The following is a 26,532-nucleotide window of genomic DNA, read 5'->3' as shown; positions in this document are numbered from 1 at the left end:
TGCGCATAGTTCGTGGGATTTTGGAAAATAGGATTATGCAATGGTGGCCATACGACATAGTCCGACTAGATGGGTTGACCTTTCCCACTGAGTTGGGAAAATTCTCACTCCTTTTCCGTTTATATAATTTTAAAGTCACTTAAATATCCAATCATGACAACGATTAGCAAAGTTAACATCAGAAAGTGGGAAGCTAATAAAAAATAGGGGAGTAATTACGACTTCATATTGCATGCAACTGTGTACCAATAGCGATCTTTTTGGTGTAAAACAATAGCAATCTTGTTATCAAAATGTGAGATTTCATTTGCATTATCTCTATCACAGTTTTCTCTTCCAGATAAGACATCCCTTTCATATCTCTCCTTTTTTTTCTTTTTAAATATTATATTGTATTATTTTTTTTTTTTTAAAACATACCTTTTTTTTGGACAACACCTTTTACATACTTCTATATTGTAGAAATACCTTGAATCAAAAAGGTGATACGGCAAATTTAGTTCAATACATATATAGTATTTTTCTGGTCAAAACATATATAGTCTAACTTTAGCATTTTTGGATCGTTAACAAAATATCAAACAATAGATTATATTTTTAATACATAAACGTAATTTGATTTTTTTTTCTTTCAAAAATAATTAACTGGGGGATTTTTATCATTAATACATAAATATCTCTTACATGTAGAACAATTATATATCTTCACCTGAGATAATACATTACATTAAATAATATTTTTTTTGATTAACCAGTAGGGGTGGGCACTTTACCCGATATCCGAAGTGACACCCAAACCCGATCCGAAAAATTCGAACCGAAATCCGAACCGAAGTAGCAAAATACCCGAACGGGTATTAAATTAAGAGAGATTGGATATCTGAACCCGAACGAGTAATATCTGAACCCGAATGGATATCCGAAAATAACTGAACATATGTATACTTACCCTTATATTTCTAGTTTACATCTCTCATTTTATTTTAAATATGTATATTGATGTTACACATACTTTAAAATCATATAGTATATATATAATTATGGAGAAAATAGTTTGATATTCATTTAAAATGCATGTCAAAATTTTTGTTTCATGTATTAACAAAAGTTACATCCAAAAGTTTAAAAACAATAGCCAAATTAATTTTTTTTTTTTGAAATGTTATCTCCAAATCTATTAATCACTCAATCTATAAAAAAGAAAAAGAAATCAGTTAAGTGAAATCCATATTTTTAAATATAAGAAACTTAAAAAATAAAAAAATTATTTTTATTTCTTTTAAAATCTAAATATCTGAACCCGATCCGAAATAACTGAACCCGAACTAAAAATACCCAAACCCGATCCAAAGTACATAAATCCCCGAACGGGTTCTATATCCCTATACCGAAATATCCGAAAATCTGAAATACCCGATCCGAACCCGAACGGGTATCCGAACGCCCACCCCTATTAACCAGAGGTGATCCAAAGGCTTTCTAGACCCAAGACTAATCCTCCTGAGACCGACGTCAACCCACGTATTCTTACGATTTAACGCTAACCCCAGTGGTCAAACGAAATCGAACTCAGGACGGAAGCTCCAACCGGAGCCCCTTTACCACTAGGCCAAGACAACTTGGTTATTAAATAATATATATACTCGTTAGCAAAAAGAAATTACGATTATATTCAACCGATATATTAAACTTTTAAAAGCCGACAAACAATTATTAAGAAACACAAATTTGGTATTCCAAAAAAAAAGATTGGTATTCCGCAAAAACGAAGGTAGCTAAGTTTGTAAAGAACAAAAACAAAGTAAAACCGTATATTACAGTCGTTTCAAAGTTCTTTATAGAAATGAGAACAAAGGCATCGGCCATACTGAGCTTTAATATTAGATTTTAGGCATGATTGGGCTTTAGTTGTAGGCCCATAACAAATTAACTACTAAGCAAAGACTACTGGACTAGTGTTTAAATCAATACTATTAATTCTTCAAACATGTCCAATTGATGTTAATTGGGTCCAACATATTTTATAACTGTATTTAAATGATTTATCTAAATATCATATAATTACCTTAGATAACTACCTTCTAAAAGTTATTAAAATACACGTTATAACTGTTCCTACCAAAAACAGTTACTCTTTTCTTTCAAATAAAGTTTTGAATTTATCAGACAGGTCTGTGATTTGGAAAATAAACGAAGTACCATTTCCATGATACAATTTTTAGAAAATAAACGAAATACCATTTCCATGATACAATTTTTAGAAAATAAACGACGTGATGTACATAGGATATTATATTTCTTATGAAACTTTAAAAGTTAACTAATATTAATATTAATTAATGGTGGAAGCGGGTTACTATTAAAATTTAATTTTATGATTGACGGAGTTTAACCGGTTTAAGTGAATTTTAATAGAAATAAATATTCATATAAACTCATTTAGTTTAACGGGTTTTAAATAAGTTATTCGAATAAAAAATATTTATTAAATGTGATTCTACTTAAAGTTAATGAAGACCATTTTAACCCAACTATATATATATATATATATATATATAACAGAATATGTTAAACAATATTTCTTTAAACATTTTTCAAAAAAATTATTCGGTTTTAGTTGCGGGTTGAGTTTGATATTAATTTTCGAATATAATAATTTAAGAACTGTTCGAGTATATAGATCATGTCTAATAGAGTATAGATTTTAATTTTTGGGGCGATTGGGATATAAATATTCTTGACTAAATTATGTTAGGTAACTACTAAGTAAATATAATATGTTACAAACTTTAGGAATAAAGTTTTAAAATGGTTTCTGAAATGCATATGGTACAAGTGTATAATTATGCAACTTGACATATTGAATATAGTCACCAAAAATATATTAAATTAAATTAACATTAAACACTAATATAATTATAAAACACACAAAATTAAATAAATCATTTTAAAAAACATAAAACAAAACATATACCCGCCCTTTAAATCTAGTTGGACTCTTAAATTGGAAAGCGTGGCTCATGTCATGGTAGTATCAAGCATGACTTTTAGCATCTATCTTATTAAAATAGGAATATTACAACTTTTTCTAGGTGGATTTTAAAGGTGGACCTCGTTATTTTAAATTAAATGTCTCATTCTTTATATATAATATGTATCATAGTCTAACTTTACGTTGATGTATTTCCATAAATACAGTTCTTCTTTTTGTCTATATTCCATATATGATTTTTACATTTATTACATGTCGATTTAGATAAGATATATACTAAGAATACTAAAAATATTAATTGTACTATAATTTCCCTATACAATTCATTTTAAATTGATCAGTATACTTTCATTGGCCATATTAATTTTATTAGTACTAATAATATTAGGTAGATAAGTCATAGACATATAACATATACATAAAGATATGACTATTCTTATAACTACGTTGGGCCTAATCTACTTTCTAAAACAAATAACACATAGCTTCATATATTGTATAGAAAATAGTAATATTGTATAGTATTATACTTATACAATAATACTAAAAACAAACCAAACTGAAATATAATATATCGAAAATGCTTTGAACCATTACACACAAAATATATTAGACTATAGAGATAAAATTCACTTTGAAATTACATAATAATTATTTAAAAAAATTAAATTTCGTAATGTACAAAAAAACATAAGTTTTATATAAAATTTTGTGTTACAATAAAAAAACACCAACTCGCGTTTGCAAAGTGTTATTTTTACATACGAAAGACAGTTTTGATATTGTTTTTTAAACAAAAAATTGAATTATACAAACTCGATACTACATAAAACTAAACAATATATAATATATTTAAAAATAAAACCCGTGCGGATGTGCATATGTTTATATAATATATAAATATATTATGTTACACATATTTTCATATAAATAATACCCATAAGTTTTGTATGATAAATGTTGAAAATACAAAATATATAGCACTATATATTTTAAATAATATAAAAAAATCTACTTTACATTATCATAAAATTCAAAAATCAGATTTAGTAATTAAACACATTGCTTATTTAAACACATTAGTACACATTGTTATTTATCAAAATTTTATATTAATATACATTGCGATCATATATAACATTTAGTAAAAACAAAGATAAAAAAGAAAATTGACTCCCGCTCGGTCGAACGGGTCATGATCTAGTTAGAGATGAATCATAGTGTATTTGATAGCCAAAAATGAAAGCCTAAGAGAAATTATAAAGTCTATAAGTATAACTTGCTAATATAATATACCCACTCGAACATATATTTTAAATACCTACTTAATTTTTTATTCTATTTTTATTATTGTGAATGTCATTGTGTTTAGTGGCAAGACGCATACCATCTACAGTATGTTCTCTTGAAAGAAACTAGCTAAAAAACTTCAATGCATATGATTTTTTTATTTAAATATAGCAACCGATGGTTAAGATTATTTATACCTATAAAATGAATTGATTCAACGGTTACTTGTATGTGCATTAACAATTTAACATGTTCATGCTTGTTTGTAAAAGAGGTACATATATTTGTTGGTAAATACTAACAAGATGACAATGTTTACTTGTGAATTGATGACAAATCAATTCATTCTATATGTCAAAAAACTCATTTAAACCATTCTTTCGTATACTTGCTAAAACATTTTTTTTTAAATGGCATTATACACGCTTGTGATTAGTCAAGTCAACTACTAACCTGGGGGAGTACCAAGTGATCAGTATAACGTGATCCCACATAACTAACATGAATTACATTTAAAACATTATCTCTAGTGTTACTCTCTTAGACCAAAACAGAAGTAGTAATCATCTCCATAGTTTTACTCACTATTTATACGCCGCTGCCTTCTTAGGAGCTCTCAACATTCACTTCCGATCAAGCAGAAGAATATGGAGACAATGGCTGTCAATTACGAGGACCAAACCATATTGTTCAACTTCGTGGTCAAACAAGGTAACGGCGTGAAGGGACTGATAGACTCTGGCATGTCTTGTGTTCCACAGCCCTTTGTCCAACCACCCTCTGAGCGAATTGCGACCCTAAACGCCCATACATATGAAGCTGCACAGCCAATCGATCTTTCCCAGCTAGACGGTCCACACCACAAGGAGGTGGCCAAACAAATTGTTGTAGCTGCAGAGACGCTTGGCTTCTTCCAGGTAAGTAATGGCATTCAGACATATATCATCTTAGGTTGGTGTAGAACATCTTTTCTTGCAATAGCAATACAATTAACCAAACCCAAAAAAAGAAAGCCATATATGATATCTCCGTGTGAATATGAATGCTTGACCCGGATACTAACGTTAGATATCTAAAAGCTAAAAATGTAGGTAAAGTATATTTAATTTATCAGTCTCTCTTGTTGTCAAAAAAAAATATCAGTCTCTCTTATGTTTAATTAGAAAGGACTTTAACTAGAGGAATAAATGCAAATGGCAGGTGGTGAACCATGGTGTTTCGGTGGAGCTGCTTGAATTGCTAAAAACGTCGGCTCATGAGTTTTTCGCACAACCTCCTGAGAAAAAAGCCATTTACCTAAAAGAAGTGAGTCCAAGCAAGCTAGTTAAGTACGGAACGAGCTTCGTGCCAGAGAAGGAGAAGGCAATTGAGTGGAAGGATTATGTGAGCATGCTTTACACCAATGACCATGAGGCTCTTCAACACTGGCCTCAACCATGCAGGTATAATATATGTACAAAAGTTATATAATATAAATATATCAAAGTTGTGTTATACAAGTAGAGCATATGCTAATTTGACCTATTGTGCAGAGCCGATTCTGATTCTGGACATATCAAAGTAAAACAATGACCGATGGCTTTCAAAATTTAAGATATAATTTACATAAATATGTCCCAAATTTGCAAAAAAAAAAATTATTAAATGTTTATTAAATTGCTTATATCCATTACAATTTCAGGGTCGACTTTGCTAAGGAGACAAGTAAATTATTTTATAGAAGAGATTTATAGATTCACTCATTTTCAGTTAATTTTAAATTATAAACTCCTGAAAGTTAATTAATGAATATGTATATGTGTGACAGAGAGGTGGCACTTGATTTTTTAAAATCATCCATGGAAATGGTGAAAAGAGTAGTTGAAGTTTTGATGGAGGATGTAGGAGTAAGACTAGAAGAAGAGAGACTGAACAGTTTGATGGGGACCAAGATGGTGAACATGAACTACTACCCAACCTGTCCCAGTCCCGAGCTCACCATAGGCGTCGGTCGTCACTCCGACATGGGAATGTTGACCGTTTTATTACAAGACGGCATCGGTGGTCTCTACGTTAGACTAGAGAACGGTGACTGGGCCGAGATCCCTCCTCTCAGTGGAGCCTTAGTCATCAATGTTGGCGATACTTTGCAGGTTTCTTATAGTTAAAACACACATTTGGAAACGAATGGCATAAACTCTCACTATATATACATAAATTCTATTCATTATCAGGACTTCACCTAACTTTCCACCTGCAGACAATTCTATAATGAATTTATTAGTAAAATTGCTAGATCTTTTTATAGGAATGACGATTTGTTGATTGTTATATTTCGGTTTTGTTATTTAGACCATCTCAAATTTAAAGAGTAAAATAGCTTGATATGAAAAAACTAATGCACTATTTAAAAAATTATCAACAGATTCTAAGCAATGGGAAGTACAAAAGTGCGGAGCATCGGGTTCGAACCACAAACATCGGATCGAGAGTCTCTGTGCCCATTTTCACGGCACCTAATCCCTCGGAGAAGATCGGCCCGTCGCCGGAAGTGGTGAAACGTGACGGGGTGGCTCGTTATAAAGAGCTGTTGTTTCAAGACTACATGAACAACTTCTTCAGCCAGCCACACGACGGCAAGAAATCTCTCGACTTTGCTCGTGCCAATTGATACTATTATCACTTTTATCAGTTCCTACGAGCCAAATTCACCATTATGTGAGACGTTGTTTCCTTTTTTTTTTTGCTAAAAGACGTTGTTTCCTGTTGTTATCTCACAATTAATAAATACTGCCTTCTTCATGTGCACTCCATAAAACGTGATGCAACTTATGAAAGTTTCATGAGTCTGACCTAAACTAATAGTTATTTCTTTCGCCAATTTCTGCAAGTATTTCCAATTTATATATCGAGACTTTTCTTCTCATTTATTTCTTAATTCATTTGAATTTCTTGTTTTCACGTTTCATCTCGTTTTCATGGCGGTTTAGATCGACGTATCATCGGCTTCTATATAAGGTCGTCACAATTTTTAGTTGACTATAAGAGAACGAAACGACAATTATATTGAAATTACTACACCTTTTTGTTAATGCGAAATTTTTGGTACATATCTGAAGCAACTGGATGTGACGTGAATACTAAACGTTTCTAGTTGTGTCTAGTTAATTTACTTCAAACATTGTGACGTTGGACGTTTACAGATTGTCAAAGCTCGTGCCATTGCTTCTATAAAAGAAGAGTTTTAAATTTTCACTCAAGTTCAATTAAAACTCGTTAACTCGGATTCGATTGATTCTATGATAAGTGACGTGTTTAAATAACCTACTAGCAATTCAAAATATTAGCTTTCTTTTACTCATATCTTACATTATGATTGTATAAAAGCTCATAATGTTTATGTACGGAAATGATCAACTATTCATCAACTGCATTTGTATCACACTAGCTAGTCGAAAATCATATTAACTATTCTGCTACGCTAGTCGATAGACTATGGCTTGAAACGTTAGTACGTTACTCTTAGGCTACAACAGTTTTAAAGAATCTCACGAAACATTTTATGACTTGAAAGTATAAAGTAATTTTGTCGTTTTAATTAAAGTCATTTCACGATATGATTAAATCAAGGACCATTATACTAATTACCTCGTGTCTTCCTCTAAATAAAGAATTATCTACACTGTATTGATCAACGCATGCTCTCATCATCGATTCGTCACACTAGCATGTAACTTTTTCTCTCTTTGTTTGGCGTCGTATCGCATGTATTATTATAGTTAGAAAATTCAATGCTTCGTATATTTTGGAGCATATATGAGAATGTGCAAAACTCTTGAGATTAATTCATATGTAGGTGTTCAGTGTTCTAGTTTACTTTTCCACGATAATTTATTCTTATCGTTATAAGCATCGTATAAATGATAAATCAGTGCCAAAAGAATAAATGATAAATTAAATCTATCTTATTAAAACAGAAACATTATGTTGGACCTAACATTTATTTTGTAAGTTTTTAAATTAAATACACCTTTATACTTCATAGTTAAACATACATTAAGTCACTAATGTTCCTTTCTTTATACTACTATCCATGTTTCCAAACAATATACTTATTTCTTTATACTACTATCAATGTTTCCAAACAATATATTTTTTATACTACTATAATGTTTCCAAATAATACAATAATTAATCTTAATTATTTATATCTATCATTTTCTCTTTAAATTTTGTAGAAACGTCATAATTTCATAAATTGCAAAATAGTGAACTTTAAAATTTCGATTATAAGATTACAAATTATGAAACTATTACAATTTAAATCCAATTAGATTACATATCGGTCATCCATCAGTTCAATCGGTTAGTCTCGGGTTTTAGTGATTTTTTAATATGAATATTTTAAAAACATAAAATTGAATTGTCAGATCTCCGGATTAACCGGTATAATCACAATCGGGTTGAATTTAAAAATACTGATTTAAATGCAAAAATATTTTAAATACACACTCTTTAAAAATAACCAAAATATTTGTTAAATTATTAGTGAAATTTTTCATCGTAAAATATTCCGCGCTTCAAAAGCGCGGGGTCAAAATCTAGTATGGTTTATAATAGATGGAGATGAAGATGTCCAACATGAACAACTTGGGGCCAATCATTGATGACTCTGGTTGAATTATTCTTTGACTGGACCAGCCGCTACGAATTGACTATATCTAAAATTTTAAACAAACAAATAAATAGCGGAAGTTATATTCAGTCAAATTTTGAATGTTATCTTCCTATAACCTATATTATGATATATGATTAAATAACAATTATTTTCATATTAAAACATTTTGGATTTTCAATTTTATTTTATTTTATTTATCATTTTATATTTCATATTTATTAATTATCAATTCAAATAAATCAATACATTAATAAGAATAAAAAATAATTGTTTATGATATATGTGAAAAAATCTTAAACATATAAGCAAATAAAAAACCATACTCCTTCTGTTTTTTTATATGACCTTGTAGAGAACTAGGTGTTTTCCTCCACCATATGCAGTAAAAAAATTTTAAAATATTTTTTAAAAGATAAATATAAATTATATTTTTTTTATTAATATTATAAATTTTCTTTTTTCTTATCAATATTTTAATATAAATTTGATTTAACTGAACATTAAAATTAAGATAAAACCAATTTTGTTTATTTTGAATTATATTATAATTTAAGAATGTGCATGTATATATTTAAAATTATAATCTTAGGTAGATTTTCTATCTATTATTTTAATTAAATATATTAAATAAATATGTAAAATTTCAGAATTGTCAAAATTAAAATTAAACAATATTTATAAAATCTGTAAATATATATAAGAAACTAATGATTTTATGATTTAATTTGATTTTATGATTTAATTTTATAATTTTCTAAAAATGTATATATATTTTTTGAAATATTTTTAATTTAAATGATATTTCAAAATTTGAAATGCCATAATGAATATATTTATTTAATGATGATTTATGCGTTATTGCCATATTTTTCTAAAGTCCAAAAATATAAATCGATAATAAATATAATATATGAGTTATTACCATATTTTAATTTTTTTATCAAAAATATAAATTAACATTAAATATAATTGTTCATGTCATATTAATCTATAAAGACATGTCATCAATTTTAGTAGGTATGTCACAATTATTAATCTTGGTGTTTTCATGCACCATGTGTAGTGATGAATTTTTAAAAGTTAAATTTTATATTTTAAAATGTAATTTATTAATATATATATTTTATATTTTGACTAATAATTAATATAAATATCGTTAATTAAGCATAAAATAAGAGAGAATTTTTTTTTTTAAATTATAGTTAAGAATATAATATGTATATAAAAAGTTAAAATCTTAGATAAAAAAATTATTTATTTCATTTGGTTAAATTATTAAATCAACTTGTAAAAAATTACTAAAAATCATATAAAATTGTATAGTTATCAAAATTTAAAACTAAATAATATTTATATAATTTGTAGATATCTAAAAGAAACTAATGATATTATGATTTATTTTTTAATTCAGAAAATTTAGAAAATTTTAGAAAATAAAAATAAAAAATTTATTATTAAAAAGTAAAATTATATAATATTTCAAAATTCAAAATATCATATTTGAATATATTTATTTTAGTGATGACTTATGAGTTATTACCATATTATACAAAGTTACCAAAAATATAAATCAATATTAAATGTAATATATGAGTTATTGTCATATTCTAAAAGATTTCCAAAAATATATATTAGCATTAAATGTAATTGTCCATGTCATATTTAACCATATGACATGTCATCAATCTTAATTGCCACGTCACAATTTTTTTTGTGAAAACAATTGTAGAGAAGACATGTGTCAAATCACTTCTCAAATATAGACTAGGGGATTCATGCAAATTAAGGCATTTAGTATAATTCCTTTTCTATCTTTCTTTGTTAATTGATATCATGTCTTGTAAAGCAGGTGGAGTAAGGTAAATATGGGTAAATATAGTCTTTTTGTCATTTATTTTGCATTGTTTTCAATAAAACGTCATTTATATTGAAAATTAAAAAATTCCAAAACGTTACTATTGATTTTTGTTTTTATTGTTATAAATATTGCTACTTCTCTTTTATATCAAAATTACTTTACTACTGTTAATTTAAATCTTAATACACTCCGATAAAATTAATTAGTTAAAGGTTAATATGCTTGTGTTGTTCCTTTACCAAAAGCCTTTCTAAAGATGTGGTAAAGTTTTGGACAAAAGGTGTTCTCCGATCAAGAGATTTAGTCCTAGTGGTTGCAAATAGTTAGATCTACACCAATCAGTTATCACCACTATGTCTTTTGCATAAAAAAAGATCATCTAAGCCACATCTTATGAACTAAACATATCATGTTTTTATTTTGATCGAAAAACTTATTGCTAATATATTTTTTTGAAAAATTTAGGGTTAGTTTTATTTTTAATATAACTAGTTATCTATTATTGTTTGAGAAATGATTTTGTTTATGTGTCTTCTTCACCATGATTATATAATGAGTTATTAATTTTAATAATATTTATTGTTTAAAACTCTATGTTAATTAATAAGATCAACATGAAAAAGAAACGATACATCAAGCTTAATTATTACTATTTTGTTATTTTAAAAGTGAAAATAAATTTGAAATATGTATTATTGTGATATGTTGAAATAGAAGAGATCCGTCTTACCTTTTTGTTAATTAGGTCAGATAGACACCATCTCGTGTTAAAATAGATTTTAACAATTGCTTCATGTACAAAATTAAGTTGAACTATAATAATTAGTAAAATCTTTTTGAGAAGTGAGAAAGGAGCTGAATGGGTAATATTCGGTCTTCATTAGGTGGCTTTGTCGTTGTCAATTTGTAGGTGTTCAGTGTGTTTCTCTTTTTTTTGTTCATTTCTCCAAGTTAAAAATTCAAAACAAAGCATACAAATCTTACCTTTACGAGCACGACGTTGGAATATGGGTTAAAGTCATGATGATAGATATACTCTGTTTCAAACGAATATATATTACAAATTTTCACATACAATAAAATATTAAGTTTTAAATATAACACATTATTTATGTGATTATCTATTTCCAAAATTTCAAATCATGAATATACTACTTTTTTGAAATTTACAGTTTAGCATTATTATTGTCTAACAAAAGATCCATAAAATGTAAAGATATTTTTTTCAGAACATGCTTCTCTGGAAAATAGAGACAGTATGGTTTTTTCGTGTTCGATAATATAATATGCAAACAACAATGATGAGCCTAGAAGAAATCTAATATCTAGAAGTTGAAACAATCGAATCCTCGTCAGTCGTCAGACAATATCGGAAGAGAAGTCCACAAAAATAAATTGGCGTGCCAGAAGTCAGTCCTCTCCTTCGCGTTTTCCTTATTTTCCAGTAAACGAAGGGGAAAAGCGTCATATTGGGTCCACGTATAGGGACACACCCGAGGCATTGATGCAAAGAGACTAATTCTAAAGTCTCAAGCTCGAAGGACTTTTACCGAGTCGGATCATTGATCTATCAATTGCTATCAATAAGTCAACATGAATGACTTGACGGAATATCTATTTTTTATGGACCAGACACACTACACAAACTCTCTTTATATAATTTCAAGAAGATTCTTTTGTATGAGTCCTAAAAGCCAAACGAGAAAATAGTAAACCAAAGGCATAGAGGAGATGATGGGATCAAGGGACAAAAGAAGGGCAGAACAAGAAGAAAAGGAGGAACAAAAGTTAAAGCTTCCAGGGTTTAGGTTTCATCCTACCGATGAAGAGCTTGTAGGGTTTTATCTCTCTAAGAAAGTACTACTCAAGAAACCTAGCAAGATCGATGAGATCATCAGCCATATTGATATCTACAAATTTGACCCATGGGATCTTCCTCGTATGTATTTTTTGCTCTCTCTTAATTCTTTATTTTTTCTCAAAACCATTGAATTAAATGTATATAATAAATTTATGGAAGTGTTTATTTTTCTATTACAAACAGAAAAAGATACATAGATACTGCATGCATGTTTGTGTAGTAAAATTAACGCATAAGATTGTAGATATAAGCTGATGAATGATGATTATAAGGTTGTGTCTGTTTTGAAGGGTTAAGGGATACTGAGAAGGAGAGCTACTTCTTCTGCAAGAGAGGAAGGAAGTACAGAAACAGTATAAGACCGAATCGAGTGACTGGTTCTGGTTTCTGGAAAGCGACAGGAATCGACAAGCCTGTATACTCAGATGGATCCAGCAAAGCCGTGATCGGCTTAAAGAAGACACTCGTTTATTACATCGGAAGCGCCGGGAAAGGAAGCAAGACAGATTGGATGATGCACGAGTTTCGTTTGCCCACAGCAAATGACACTATCCCTGGTGACTCCACCCACGTTAACCCTACTCCACCTTCCTTACTACATGCTGTAAGTTTGTAATCTACTCAATTATGAATTCATCATCATTTCTATTATGGTTGGCTACACGTTTGAAGCATAAAAGTGTTTATAAGCTTCAGTGTGGAATCTCCTCATTATAAAATAATAAACGATAATTGTTGATTCTGAAAATAATTTATCAGTGGACAAGTAAAAGGCTACATTCATCTGTTAAAAATATTTTGTTATTTAATTACGGATCTAATTAATGGGTGTAAATGATTCTTTCATATGATATATACAAAATCTAAAACGTATATTTGCCTTTATCATGTTTTCTCTAAATGTTCTTGTACATTTTCCTTTGTGCTTGATTTGTGTTTGTTCACAACACTAATGATTAATTCATATGATACGACTGCAGGAAGTGTGGACGTTGTGCCGAATATTCAAGAGAAATGTGTCTAGTAGAAAATACACTCCAGACTGGAGAGAAGTAGCAAGTGGGAAACGCGTGAAGCCGCAACAATCTAAGTATCAAGAAGCTTATATCAGTTTTGGTGACAATGAAAGTACAATTAGTACCAATAATATCAATGTTACGGAAAGCAATGGGAATTATGAGAGAAACTTGTTTCAGCTTCACCAAACGCCTCATCAGCACCAGCCCATTCTCATGGATACAGCTAGTACTACACAAGTCGATAATACTGGTCCACATTTCTCAAACGATGACATTCACAATATAACCTATGAGAACTGGGATGAGCTTCGGTCGGTTGTGGAATTTGCTTTCGGCCCTTCTTCTCTTAGTTAGATGGCTTAAACTGATTAGTTAATTACTAGTATTTTGTGACAAAAAAAAATACTTGGACCTTTTGTTGGTCGTTGCAAGGGAGATACACTGATCATCAGTTGTTAGTTTTCTGTATATATATGTAATATGGATCTTATTGTGTGTATGAATGTACCTGATATTCTCTTGTTTTTTGTTGGTGTTCTATCATCACTCATCAGTTTTTAGCTCTCTATTTCTCCTACAAATAATATGACCTATTTTGTTTTTGGTAATCCTTTCATTAAATGATATTCTATTGTTTTTATGGGTGTTTTTGAGCACGTTTTATTAGAAGAATTGAAGTTTGATGTTGAACAGAAACCAAAGCTCTCGTGAAGAAGATGAACACAAGAGGATCTGGAAATTATAATTGTTTCTGTTAATTGTTAATTGTAAATGTTGATCTACAAAGAGTTTATATACAAAAGTAAACCATCCGGTACAAACCGGTTCTAACTAACCAAACCAACTAACCAACTATACATACTCTAATACTCCTCCTCAAGATGTAAGGAACTTGCATCTTGGACTTGAAAAACATGTGAACTGGGGAATCTCTGGTGGTCTTGGTAGAGAAAAATAAAGGAGATCAAGTATAGACTTGAACCAACCAGAACCTGCCACAATAATATGATCAGTAAAAGCACAGGCTTGGTTCAGTCCTTGCAAAGAGAGTGAAGGAAAACTCGGTTGCCATTGCAGAGCATGAAGGGTCGAGGCTGCTTGACTGCCACCGAACAAAACAATAGAATCAAGCAACTGAATGTGAAGATAAAGCAGAAGATAGTTGAACCAATCCAGTCCCCAACTGCCAGTAACCAATGAAATACACTCAGCTTCTTCTCGTCTTCTACAAACCACATCTTGCAGCTTAGAAAGCCAGTAGGCTGAGACAAATCTTGAATCTGTCTTCAGAGAGTGCAAAATACTTGAAGCAGCAGACAAAAGACCTCCACTGTGATGAAGAACAATCAACACGCAGTAGCTGTCAAATGATATGTCCCATAACTATAACTGAATTCACACTCGATTTTGGAGATTCTGATAGGGATGACTTAGAACAAGCTGGAACCAGTTTCCAAGAATAAGCAGAATCCATTGAGCCAAACGGAGATCATGACGTCAAAGACAATATGAGATGATGATGATGAATCGGTTTGAAGAAACAGATCCGTTGATCAACAAAGAGAGAGAGACGTATCAACTCTGATCTCCAGAAGAAACAAACCAACAGTAAGTAACTACAAGATAATCCAGCTCAAGAACGAATCAACTCTGATTTAACAAGAAACTTGGACATAACAACGGAGGATCAACTCAGATCCAAAAGAATAGTCAGCTCTGACTATTAGACGATCAACTCTGATCGGAATCGCACAAAGGTGAAAACAAGTGGAACAAAGCCGCAAAACGAACTCCACCGCACAGCAAACTCTGCAACGAACTCTGCCGCTGGAAACACGATCAACACTGATCGAAAGAAGATGAATCTGAGATAAACTCTGATCCAGAAGAAATTGCCAACTCTGACAATGACAGAGATAAAGCGAACAAAGCCGCAAAGAAACACGATCAACACGATCGGAGACGAACACGATTGGAATGAAACGCGACGGAAACGGATGAGTGATTGAGGTGATGAACAAGATGAAGAACGATCCAGTGAAACGAAGCAAGCGGAAGGATGAAGATGAAGTGGAATACAGATTCTACGCGAAGCTCATCACCAAGAAACGAAAACAAGATGAATCGAAGATGAATCGAAGCCAAAAGAAGCTTGAATCCAGATGAATCGAATCGGAAGAACCAAGATCAGATTGACTTTGATACCATATTAGAATAATTGAAGTTTGATGTTGAACAGAAACCAAAGCTCTCCTGAAGAAGATGAATACAAGAGGATCTGGAAATTATAATTGTTTCTGTTAATTGTTTGTTAATTGTAAATGTTGATCTACAAAGAGTTTATATACAAAAGTAAACCATCTGGTACAAACCGGTTCTAACTAACCAAACCAACTAACCAACTATACATACTCGAATACGTTTTTGCAGCTAGACCATAAGTTTCTGACTCAAATTGGTTATACATTCACATTCTATGCATCTTGGTTTGTTTTTGTAAGGGCTTGAATCATAAGTCATATTGGACTTATTGGTATTGTTTGAGTACTCCCTTTTCACTTCTTCTTCGGCCCAAGTACACACTATTATCCTTTCTATTTGATTCAGAGATCTGCGTGTTCTATGTTTTGGGTAATAAACCAAACTTTCAGCTCAACTGGAACATGTCATCCCCGACTAACGTTGGGAGAGGTCTGCTCTCCAAAAGAGAGTTATTATACATGGTATGGACTTTGGGCCTCCGTCCATAAATTCTTGGCCATCAAAAAAATTTAATATATATTTTGCATATTTTTCTTAAAATCCAAAGTGTGTCACAATCATCCAACATAGCATCTTGATTTTGTAGGGATTCCAGTCTGTATGATCCATTTTAATGAAGGTCCATTTTGTTTTCTTGATTCAATTAAGTAATCGTGTTGTGTTGTTGTCTTGTGGCCTGTTGGACACCGAGGACACCGTTCATCTATCAACTTCACAAGTTCACATCATTTATCTTCATTTCTAGCACCACTAACAATTATCATCATTATCATGTAATTGGCATTAAATAAATAAAATAAAACTCTTCTTGGAATCTTAGAGCATCTCTGTTGATGAGGATTAGAAAGTATCTAATAATTTTGGAAAAAGAAAAAAAAAACTAGAAGAGAATAGACATAGAGGTTGAGTGCACAGATACTTTTGATACTTAAAATCACATTTACTTTTCATCTATTGGTCCATTTATTTAAAAATAAATAAAATTAACAATAACAATTGAATATCATTATTTTTATGTTTTAGAAACTAAAGAGTTTTCTGGCCAATAAGGTTGCTCTTATATCGCATAAATCATCCTAATCTTCATGATTATATTTTAATTAAAAAATAAAAGAATATTACATGTGTATATGATATCTATGATTTCTTGCTATCTTTTAATTTAGTGTGTCATCTTCGACCTCCTCAAGTCTGTCTTTTACTATTTTGCTCCCTTTGACAAAGTAGCCGAGGCACATCTTGTTTTTCTTCATCATTTTTTCCTTTTTTTGCTTTACCATATTCTCTATCTTGTGAAGCTATTCTTCATATCATCATTGCATTGCTTTACTCTTTCTTTCGGAATTCATGGTTACATAAACCGGATACAATAATTGTTTGAATTCTAAGCTCCAAGTTACTTTCCCACTTGCCCTCGCTAAAGAATTATACATGAGTGGTTGGTTCCTAATGTGGACAATAACCTAACTATTTCCTCACCTTTTCTGATCCATACGGAAGTACAGTCTTCACCCATAAATGTACATCATGTCTTGTTCCTATCAAATATATCAATGTCATGTCTTAACCATATATTGTTTTGTGTCGGATATTACATAAATTTCTATTTAAAAATTTCAACTAAACCATATAGTGTTTTGATATTTTTGTACAATTTGGTAGGTGAGAATAATGATATTTGCGTTGGATTAGGCCAACTAAGCAATAGTGGTATAGGCTACTCCTTTTACTTTAAACCCTTGATATACTCTCACACCTCTTTTCGAACTTCATCTTTGGTTGGCTAATAAAAAATACAGTTAGAACTTAGATCTATACAGTGAATAAATTGTTATCATTTGATAGATTCGAGATCTTAAAACAGTTATTCTTCTTTTAAATGCTCGATTAACACTTGGGCTATGTAAAATAAGGCTAGGTCTGATAACACCCAATTCCTATGGTTATGATTTGATTAATACTTATCTAAAATGCAGAATCACATACATGACAAGTGCAACAATTTTCAACTGAAACAAACGATCAACATCTTACTCACAAATTTATTAACTGCGTCAGACTATGACGACTTTGCTAGAAGCCGAAAGTTGGGTTCCACTATGGTATGAAAGGTAGAATATTTGATAAAGGGTTGTGAGAGAAGAAAATTAAAAAAAAAAAAAGGACATCGAGATCATCGTTGGTCCATGGTTGACATGGTACACCATTTATGAATGTGAGGTCTCGTCCAAGTTTTTGTCTAAAAGCATCTTTTATTCTTTTAATATATGTAAATGTTTATGCATATAACTAATGAAGTAGGGACGTTGAATAACAAATGAAAAACCGACCCACAAAATCAATCAATTTCGAAATGATGATGACAATAACTCGTGGAACTTTTCTATTGCCGTCTTTGCCGTAAAAAATCCTTCTTATTTTTTTCATAGATAATATTCAAAACCAAGTTGTGGAATATATTATTCCTTATATATAGAAGGGTGAATCATGTTCCTTCATCTAACTAACTACTGAGTACATTGAAGTTAAAATGAACTTTAATATTACAACGTGATCCCATTCGAAAATCTAACTAATTTTCTTTAATACTATTCATGTCTACTCTGTTGTTTGGACTGTGTAATGTGTCACCATATTATTGTATTATATTGACTTTTTGTGAAAGTTCATTGGAGAAAAGAAAAAAGAAACAATTGTTCAATGTGACTACCAGATGGTGAAGGTGACTCACACAACACACATCTAAAAGATTAAACTCTAAAAGATTAAACTCTTTCGTGCCAATATGGCCCATCATCTTAATTTTCACGGTTGATAATAATAATAATACATAGCTGATGGATTATAAAATCTTATAACGTTTAAGATGAAGAGTTTTGTTTAATATTCAAATTGAAGTCGAGGAAAGTTCCAAGTCTGGAATCAGCTTCACGTGTTGGAGAAGGGAAAATAAAGGAGAAACGGTCCCTCAAGTGGGCCAAAAACGGCCCAATTAAAAAATAAAAATATAGGAAAAGATAGCGTGGGCCCGGAAGTGCGATGTGGATGTGTGTTGTGTAATGTTCTCAAGAGTTTTTAGATCCTTGACAAAAAAAGAAGAGTTTTTAGATGCTCGAGTTTTGCTTCCCTGTCCTTTTCTTTGTGGACTCCACTTTTAAGATTTGTTCCCTAAATCAAATAGCTTCCTTTTCCTGCCGACAATGTCCTTTCACCATTTGTCCTTCTTCAAGTTACCAATTCACAAGTTTACTACTTGTATAAAATCGTGCTGTTGTAATCTATTGCTTGATAAACACTTGTTCCTGAAAAAATGAAGTGGTGGGTAGTTGCCTAATGCGTATGTTCTGAATATAAATTTTACAGGCCTATTATAACGTAAAGGGCTAAAATGAACTCTAGTATAGTATGTGTTAGAAGAAAGATGAACGTAGGTTTTTCGTAAATAACCTACGGCCTCTATCAGAAACAAAAGTGAACTTTGGTCTGTGTTAGAAGAAAGATAGGCGTAGGTTTTGCGTACATAACCTTGGGGCCTCTATCAGAAACCGAAAGTGGATTTAGGTATGTGTTAGAAGAAAGATGAGTAGGTTTCGAATACATCCCTATCAGAACCTAAAGTAAACCTTGGTATGTGTTAGAAGAAAGATGAGGCTAGGTTTTGCATACATATTTTGTTGGAACTCGTTTTTGACGAAATGGTTTAAGACCATTTTCCAGTATGTTTCTGGACGAAGACGTTCGTCGGAATAACCGAATGTTTGACACTATGAAGTAGTGTACTCGTATGTCAAAATCAGAGTTGGTTTTGAATGAGAAATGGAAGTCTAAAATGAATTTGGCTAAATATTAAAAATTAGCAAATGTCATGTATTGAATATTTGGGTTTGAATTTGTTAGTTGGATATTATGTCCATTACTTATTCATGACTATCTTTTTGTTTGTATAAACATAAAATGCAAACCCAACTTAAAAGAAATATTATTTATGTTTGATTTGGTCAAATATATAATATATTCTTTATTGCTAAGTCATTAAAAATTGAGTCAAAAGGAATTAAATTTTCTTAATGACAACATTGATTTTTTGATTTTAAGACTCCATTACTCTCTTGTATGTTATGGCTTCTCAAAAGCATAATGTGATGTTTTGTATTTTCTATATAAAGGCTTGTGAGCCATTTAGAAAAGAATAGAGTGAGACACACTTGAAAACCAACAACAAATACAATTTCTCCATGTTATAGTGATGTTTTTATTTTATTTATTTTTGTGTCTGAGAGTAAAACACAAAACTAGTTTCGCCAGGCTTCTGATAGAATGACGCAAATTCAGAAGATTGTTTGCAGTTGTATCCTGGGACTCATTACGTTATCGAACCGTCGCACTACAAGACGTATTTTGAGTTAAGGAAAGAGATAATATCTCGCCTCTGCAGTTGTATCATCCTTTTCTTAATCTTTGGTATAATTTTATCAATTTTTATTTTACAATATTCAGTTCTCCGTAGTTTATAAAATACGGTTCTATCAGTCTTAACTCAAAATAACTGTTTATTGCTTTGCACTAACCGGACTGATTATTGTAAAAAGTATTTTTTTTTGTAAGAACATGAAGATTGATCTTTGGGAAAAGAGGCCGGAATCAGATCTATAGGATTATTTCAAAATAATATTTCTAGTAAATTTTTGTTTGTATTATTATACTAACAAAACTGATTATTTTGTGAAGTGTTTTGTCATGAAAACAGGAATTGGAGATTTCATGGTGATAAAGAATCTGTTCATTCCATCAGATTAATTTTGTTGATGATTTCTATGGGGATTAAAAATCATTAATTGATGGATCCAGTGGTTACAATCATTTTCTAATATTAGTCAAAAATGTGTTTAGAATAAAACGTTTTTAGTCACAATGCATGTTAATGCTTTGACTTGGTTAAGATAATTATTTGCTTTAATTATCAAATATGGTTTAACATTTTTTGATTTCTTCTTCCAGATTTTGGAATAACTTAATTTAATTATTAAGCACTTGGATGACCATGAGAAAACAAAAAGGAGTCAAGTTTTAAAAATATGGTGAAAACATATTTATAAACAACATTTTGATCTTTTGAGGTCAAGTTATATGGATGGAAATGAATTTCGTGAGTCGACGCCCCAAATAAAATTTGGGAGAGGTCTGCCACATATAAATCATTTGCCATAAAAAAATAAAATGTTTGTTGATATTGATCAAAACATTTGTATTTCGTGAATGCTTTAACGCATCTTTTAAAAAGGTTGACCATGCAAAACCAATGAGAATTTTCAGACCAATATGACTAAAACTGACATGTGTATTGTAGTTTTTAAAGTCAATATGTTTGAGAATAACCATAGAAAATGGTGGTTTTGATGGTACAAACAATATCATATAATGATATGTATATTTGCTAAAAACAAAATATGTTTTTTGGAAAAATTTAAAGCATAGACAAGTTAGATTTATAAATCAACTTGAGAGAACTATGAAAATAGTTGTATCTAAAATGTGATTTTCTGAGAATGAAATACATTTTAAAGAAAATTGTAATAATTTTCGAAATTGTTTTTTTATTTATTTAAATCTAAAGAGGTTGTAGATTAAATTTCTAAACTCTTAAGAGATGTTAAATGTAAATAAATATGCATGTTTTTGAGCTATCTCAAAAAATGTGGGGGGAAGCTTTGCTTACCATATAAAGTCATTGGCAAAGAGGCCAAATGAACTTTGTGATAGTTATCAAAATATGATTAAAACAAAAAAAAACTAGTGTTATACACTGAGTTTTATGTATAATGGTTGATTGTATCTTGGAAAAAAAAAGATGACAAAAATCATTAGACAATTGATCTCGACTAATCTCAAGAGATTATGTTCGCTGTGATGACAACCTAGGATCTTGTTATTAAAGGTGTGTCATGAGATCAAATTGTAATATCATCAAGAGGAATGAGTTTAGCCTATGAACTAAGAGGAGGTTTGGCGGTAACTCTACTTATCAGATTGGAGATCCCAAGAAATTGGTTCAAGGAGACAACTAAGTCAAAATAAATCTGCCCAAAGCACTGTAAGACTTCGGTCTATACCCAGTTCCTAGGATGATTAAACAGTGCTACATGTAAGGAATAGAGGATAAGCATTTGCTTTTAATGATTTGTGCCAATTATTTTGAGATATGAATGGAGTAGTACATGATACTCCTCTAAACAAAACTAATGGCAAATCACCTTGTGGGTGTGAAATGGGGCCGTTTGTAGGAGAATAAAAATGGCTATATTCTCTAAAGTTCACTCATGATTACCAGGAATGTTCACGGCCAAAATGAACACAATAGAGAAATTGGTTCTGTGAGAGAATGAAACTGTGTTTTGGCTATTGTCTAGGTTTACACCAAAGCCCGGGAGGTTCAAGACATCATGGCCACCTCCTGGCCGAGTAAATCCGATAGCCATTAACAATGACTGGTTCAAGGCTGAAAAATTGCTACCAACTCATCATGCAGTGAATTTCTCGTTTGTACTCTCAAAAGTCCTTAGTTGAGTCTTGTTGAGTCTTGTCGAGTCTTGTCTAGGAATTCAAGTCTGTCGAGTCATCTAGTATCTAGAGTCATTTCTATTCATGTGGGGGATTGTTGGAACTCGTTTTTGACGAAATGGTTTAAGACCATTTTTCGGTATGTTTCTAGACGAAGACGTTCGTCGGAATAACCGAATGTTTGACACTATGAAGTAGTGTACTCGTATGTCAAAATCAGAGTTGGTTTTGAATGAGAAATGAAAGTCCAAAATGAGTTTGGCTAAATATTAAAAATTAGCAAATGTCATATATTGGATATTTGGGTTTGAATTTGTTAGTTGGATATTATGTCCATTACTTATTCATGACTATCTTTATGTTTGTATAAACATAAAAATGCAAACCCAACTTAAAAGAAATATTATTTATGTTTGATTTGGTCAAACATATAATATATTCTTTATTGCTAAGTCATTAAAAATTGAGTCAAAAGGAATTAAATTTTCTTAATGACAACATTGATTTTTTGACTTTAAGACTTCATTACTCTCTTGTATGTTATGGCTTCTCAAAAGCATAATGTGATGTTTGTATTTTCTATATAAAGGCTTGTGAGCCATTTAGAAAAGAATAGAGTGAGACACACTTGAAAACCAACAACAAATACAATTCCTCCATGTTATAGTGATATTTTTATTTTATTTATTTTTGTGTCTGAGAGTACAATACAAAACTAGTTTCGCCAGACTTCTGATAGAGTGACGCGAATTCAGAAGATTGTTTGCAGTTGTATCCTGAGACTCATTACGTTATCGAACTGTCGCACTACGGGACGTATTTTGAGTTAAGGAAAGAGATAATATATCGCCTCTGCAATTATATCATCCTTTTCTTAATCTTTGGTATAATTTTATCAATTTTTATTTTACAATATTCAGTTCTCCGTAGTTTATAAAATATGTTTCTATCATATTTAACCTTACGTCCCTATCACAACCTAAAGTGGACTTTGGTATGTGATAGAAGCAAAATGAATAAATTAGTAAGTTAGTCAATGTAGGTCGTTTAGATTTAAAAATAAGCAAAAGAATGACCGAGTAAATTGATTGCTTGCCTGACTTGATGATTCACAATTGCAGTCATCCGTATCTTTTTAATAGTAACAAATAAGTTAATAATACTACAAAAATAAAAATAGCGTGAAGAGATGGCAATAATAATGTGACCATGATGATTCAACCGGGACCATTCCAGAAATAAGCTCAGAGTCGTGCTCAAATTATTTGTACTATATATACGACCTAATCAATGATAAAGTGCTATTCTAGCGGTGAATTTTATACGATATCTTTCTATTGATATAAATGTTTCAGTATTTGTTTTCAAAAGATGTAGAAATAAGATAACATCATTAACAATGAGATAACATCATTAACAATGAGAACGTGAACCAATTATATTTCACATGCTCCAAACAAACCAAACCGGTCCCTGGTTCCTCGAAGTCTCTCTCTCTAGTCTAAGATCCTACACATTTACGTGCGTATTAACTCGTTACACTAAATCAAAACTATTATATTATTCCAGTCAAACTTCCATTGACGTGCATAACATTATAATACCCGTTTACTTGATGATGCCGTGGTTGATTGCATGATGGCTTATAAATACAGCATTGAATGATTAATAAACACATCTTGACATTGCAATATTTTATAACCAAAAAGGCTATTTAAATACGAAGATGCTATGGTGATTGTGCTGGATGGAATGGAGGCAGTCAAATATGTATATAGACCTTTTAAAGAAAATTGCGTGTTTTTGATATGAAAGGGACAACACAGGCGTGTTACGCGCATCGATTCTTTAATTTCACTTTGTTCTTCCCTAAGCCAATCTATCAGTTGATGTGCTTTTTAATATGTATTGATTTATGTTATAATCCAAACCTTTCTTAACCCTATCTTCTCAATATCTCAGTTTATCACCACCGTACAAACCCGTACCTCCAAAAGATTATATGATATCTCTCTCGTATACTTATCACAAAGGGGAATTTTCAAAAATACCACTTTCAGGGTACCATTATTCATCTTTACCACCACTAAAGACATATTTTCAAAAATACCTTATTTATTATAATGGTAAAGACTATTATATCTTTGTTTTTATATGCTTTTCAAAATTGTAATCCCAAATTTTAAATCCTAAACTTCTAATTCTAAACCCTAAACCCCAAATCTTCAACTCTAAACCCTAAACCCTAAACTATATACCCTAAATTCAATATCCTAAACCCTAAACCCTAAAATCTAAACTATAAACCCTAAATCCTCAACTCTAAACCCTAAATCCTCAACTCTAAACCCTAAACTATATACCTTAAACTCTAAAACATCAAATCTAAACCCTAAATCCTAAACCTTCAAATCTAAACCCTTCATTAAAAGTAGTGGTAAAAGTGGTTAGTGTAAACATGAAAAGTGATACTATGAAAATGGTATTTTTGGCAATTTCTCTATCACAAATCTATACCTCCAAAAGATTACATAATATATACCTCTTGTATGGTTATCTCAAGTATTTCGAATTTGGTCCAAAGATAAACATATGCTATCATTGATGCATTCGGCTCGTGATTTATCACAACAAAAAATAGTTTAGCTATGCCACTAGTTGAATATTCGGCGGAAATGATAGCTTATTATAAGATATGAAAAAATTGATCTCGAACCTATTTCTTTAGATTATTTTTATTACATTCACGATGAAATTACCACAAAAGAAATAATAAAACTCTTTTTAAAATAATTTGGTCTTCTTTTACAATTCTCGTTTTTTTTTTTACTTTTAGAAAATAGAGTAAACTTGATAACGTTAAATTTTGGACCCACTCTCTTCCGCACAGCGACATTTGCGCGCGTCCTCCACGTCAGTCTTTGCCATTTACCGCCACCGTAATGTCCCCACGCGCCAGTCAGTGCTCTTTCCTAACGGCTAGTCAAACCTCGGTTTCTTATCTAACTTGCGCCTAAAATCTGCTACGGGCTAACTTGCACTTGATCCCCACTCCTTAGGTCTTTTCAGCATCAGTTCACTCCGGTACAGAGGAAAAGTTGAAATGGCTTTTGGTATGATGGACTGTCACGCATAACCCACGACTTATACCAATTGCTTTATCTTTTTCCTTGTACGCAATATAAACACAAAGTAATAATAGTTCAACAAAAGCATATGCTAGTGAAAAAGAACCCCATCTTGTGAAAGTGACGTTGATATATGGAGTAAAGACTTGTAGTTGAACCACGAAACTTGTCCCTTTATTTGGTGCAATATCACACAAAGATGGGAAAAGACATTGGTAAGTGGGTTTAAACCTAATCCACGATTTTCATCAACCCCTTCCTGAAAATTAAAGAACAGACACTTATGTCAAAGATTCGTGTTCCATCATCATCATGACAAAAGAAATTAAAGAATGAACAGCTTTTTTATATATATCAAAGATATAGAAATTAACTGTTTCAACTAGTTACTATTTTTAGGACATTTACAATTTACTAGTATTGTTAGAGCAACACCATCGGTGGGTGTCTAAAAATCAATATAGAAACATAATAATAATATTTTATTCTGATACAATTTTGTAAACATAATAATAATATTTTATTCTGATACAATTTTGTAAACATAATAAATATTTTTTTATTCTAATACAATTTTGTAATAAAACCATTTTGTTCTTTAGAAAATAATTAGTTAGCACTGTAGATGATTAGTATTTTGGGAGGTACTTGCAGCAGATTGGTTAGCACTGTAGATGATTAATACAATTTTGTAATAAAACCATTTCTTTCTAGAACTTTGTCTCATCTTCTCTCTTTTTAAAATATTTAAAATATTTTTTACATTTAAGAACTCTAGTAAAATACCTTCGTTAGAGGTACTCTTTAAATAATATTATTGATAGAACTTTCCTAAAATTCTCAAATTTTTTAACACAAATACTTTTATTTGATAAATTATTTTAATATCGATCAATCACTAATATGA

General features: G+C 30.8%; 2 protein-coding genes across 2 annotated transcripts; both read left to right on the top strand.

The window, feature by feature from the left end:
- The first annotated feature begins 4,909 nt into the window (after window positions 1-4,909).
- On the top strand, window positions 4,910-7,016 carry LOC108835958 (scopoletin 8-hydroxylase-like). Its single transcript, XM_018609173.2, has 4 exons — window positions 4,910-5,199; window positions 5,483-5,724; window positions 6,090-6,414; window positions 6,687-7,016. Exons 1-4 carry the CDS (start codon window positions 4,930-4,932, stop codon window positions 6,930-6,932), a joined length of 1,083 nt encoding a protein of 360 aa, XP_018464675.1. The 5' UTR covers window positions 4,910-4,929; the 3' UTR covers window positions 6,933-7,016.
- A 5,034-nt stretch (window positions 7,017-12,050) lies between these two features.
- Window positions 12,051-14,231, top strand: LOC130512597 (transcription factor JUNGBRUNNEN 1-like). The gene is made up of 3 exons (XM_057010748.1): window positions 12,051-12,736; window positions 12,949-13,262; window positions 13,639-14,231. Exons 1-3 carry the CDS (start codon window positions 12,529-12,531, stop codon window positions 14,029-14,031), a joined length of 915 nt encoding a protein of 304 aa, XP_056866728.1. The 5' UTR covers window positions 12,051-12,528; the 3' UTR covers window positions 14,032-14,231.
- The last annotated feature ends 12,301 nt before the right edge of the window (window positions 14,232-26,532 follow it).

Source organism: Raphanus sativus, chromosome 5, assembly GCF_000801105.2.
Source record: "Raphanus sativus cultivar WK10039 chromosome 5, ASM80110v3, whole genome shotgun sequence".
Classification (NCBI taxonomy): Eukaryota; Viridiplantae; Streptophyta; class Magnoliopsida; order Brassicales; family Brassicaceae; genus Raphanus; species Raphanus sativus.
Note: the sequence above shows the minus strand (reverse complement) of the source record. Positions and strands in the feature narration are given on the sequence as shown.

Bases quoted from the DNA above. Each gene is read 5' to 3' on its own strand.
- LOC108835958 (XM_018609173.2), top strand. From the start codon at position 4,930: ATGGAGACAATGGCTGTCAATTACGAGGACCAAACCATATTGTTCAAC. The intron at 5,200-5,482 runs GTAAGTAATGGC...TGCAAATGGCAG, and splicing joins AGACGCTTGGCTTCTTCCAG to GTGGTGAACCATGGTGTTTC. The intron at 5,725-6,089 runs GTATAATATATG...TATGTGTGACAG, and splicing joins CACTGGCCTCAACCATGCAG to AGAGGTGGCACTTGATTTTT.
- LOC130512597 (XM_057010748.1), top strand. From the start codon at position 12,529: ATGATGGGATCAAGGGACAAAAGAAGGGCAGAACAAGAAGAAAAGGAG. The intron at 12,737-12,948 runs GTATGTATTTTT...TCTGTTTTGAAG, and splicing joins TGACCCATGGGATCTTCCTC to GGTTAAGGGATACTGAGAAG. The intron at 13,263-13,638 runs GTAAGTTTGTAA...ATACGACTGCAG, and splicing joins CACCTTCCTTACTACATGCT to GAAGTGTGGACGTTGTGCCG.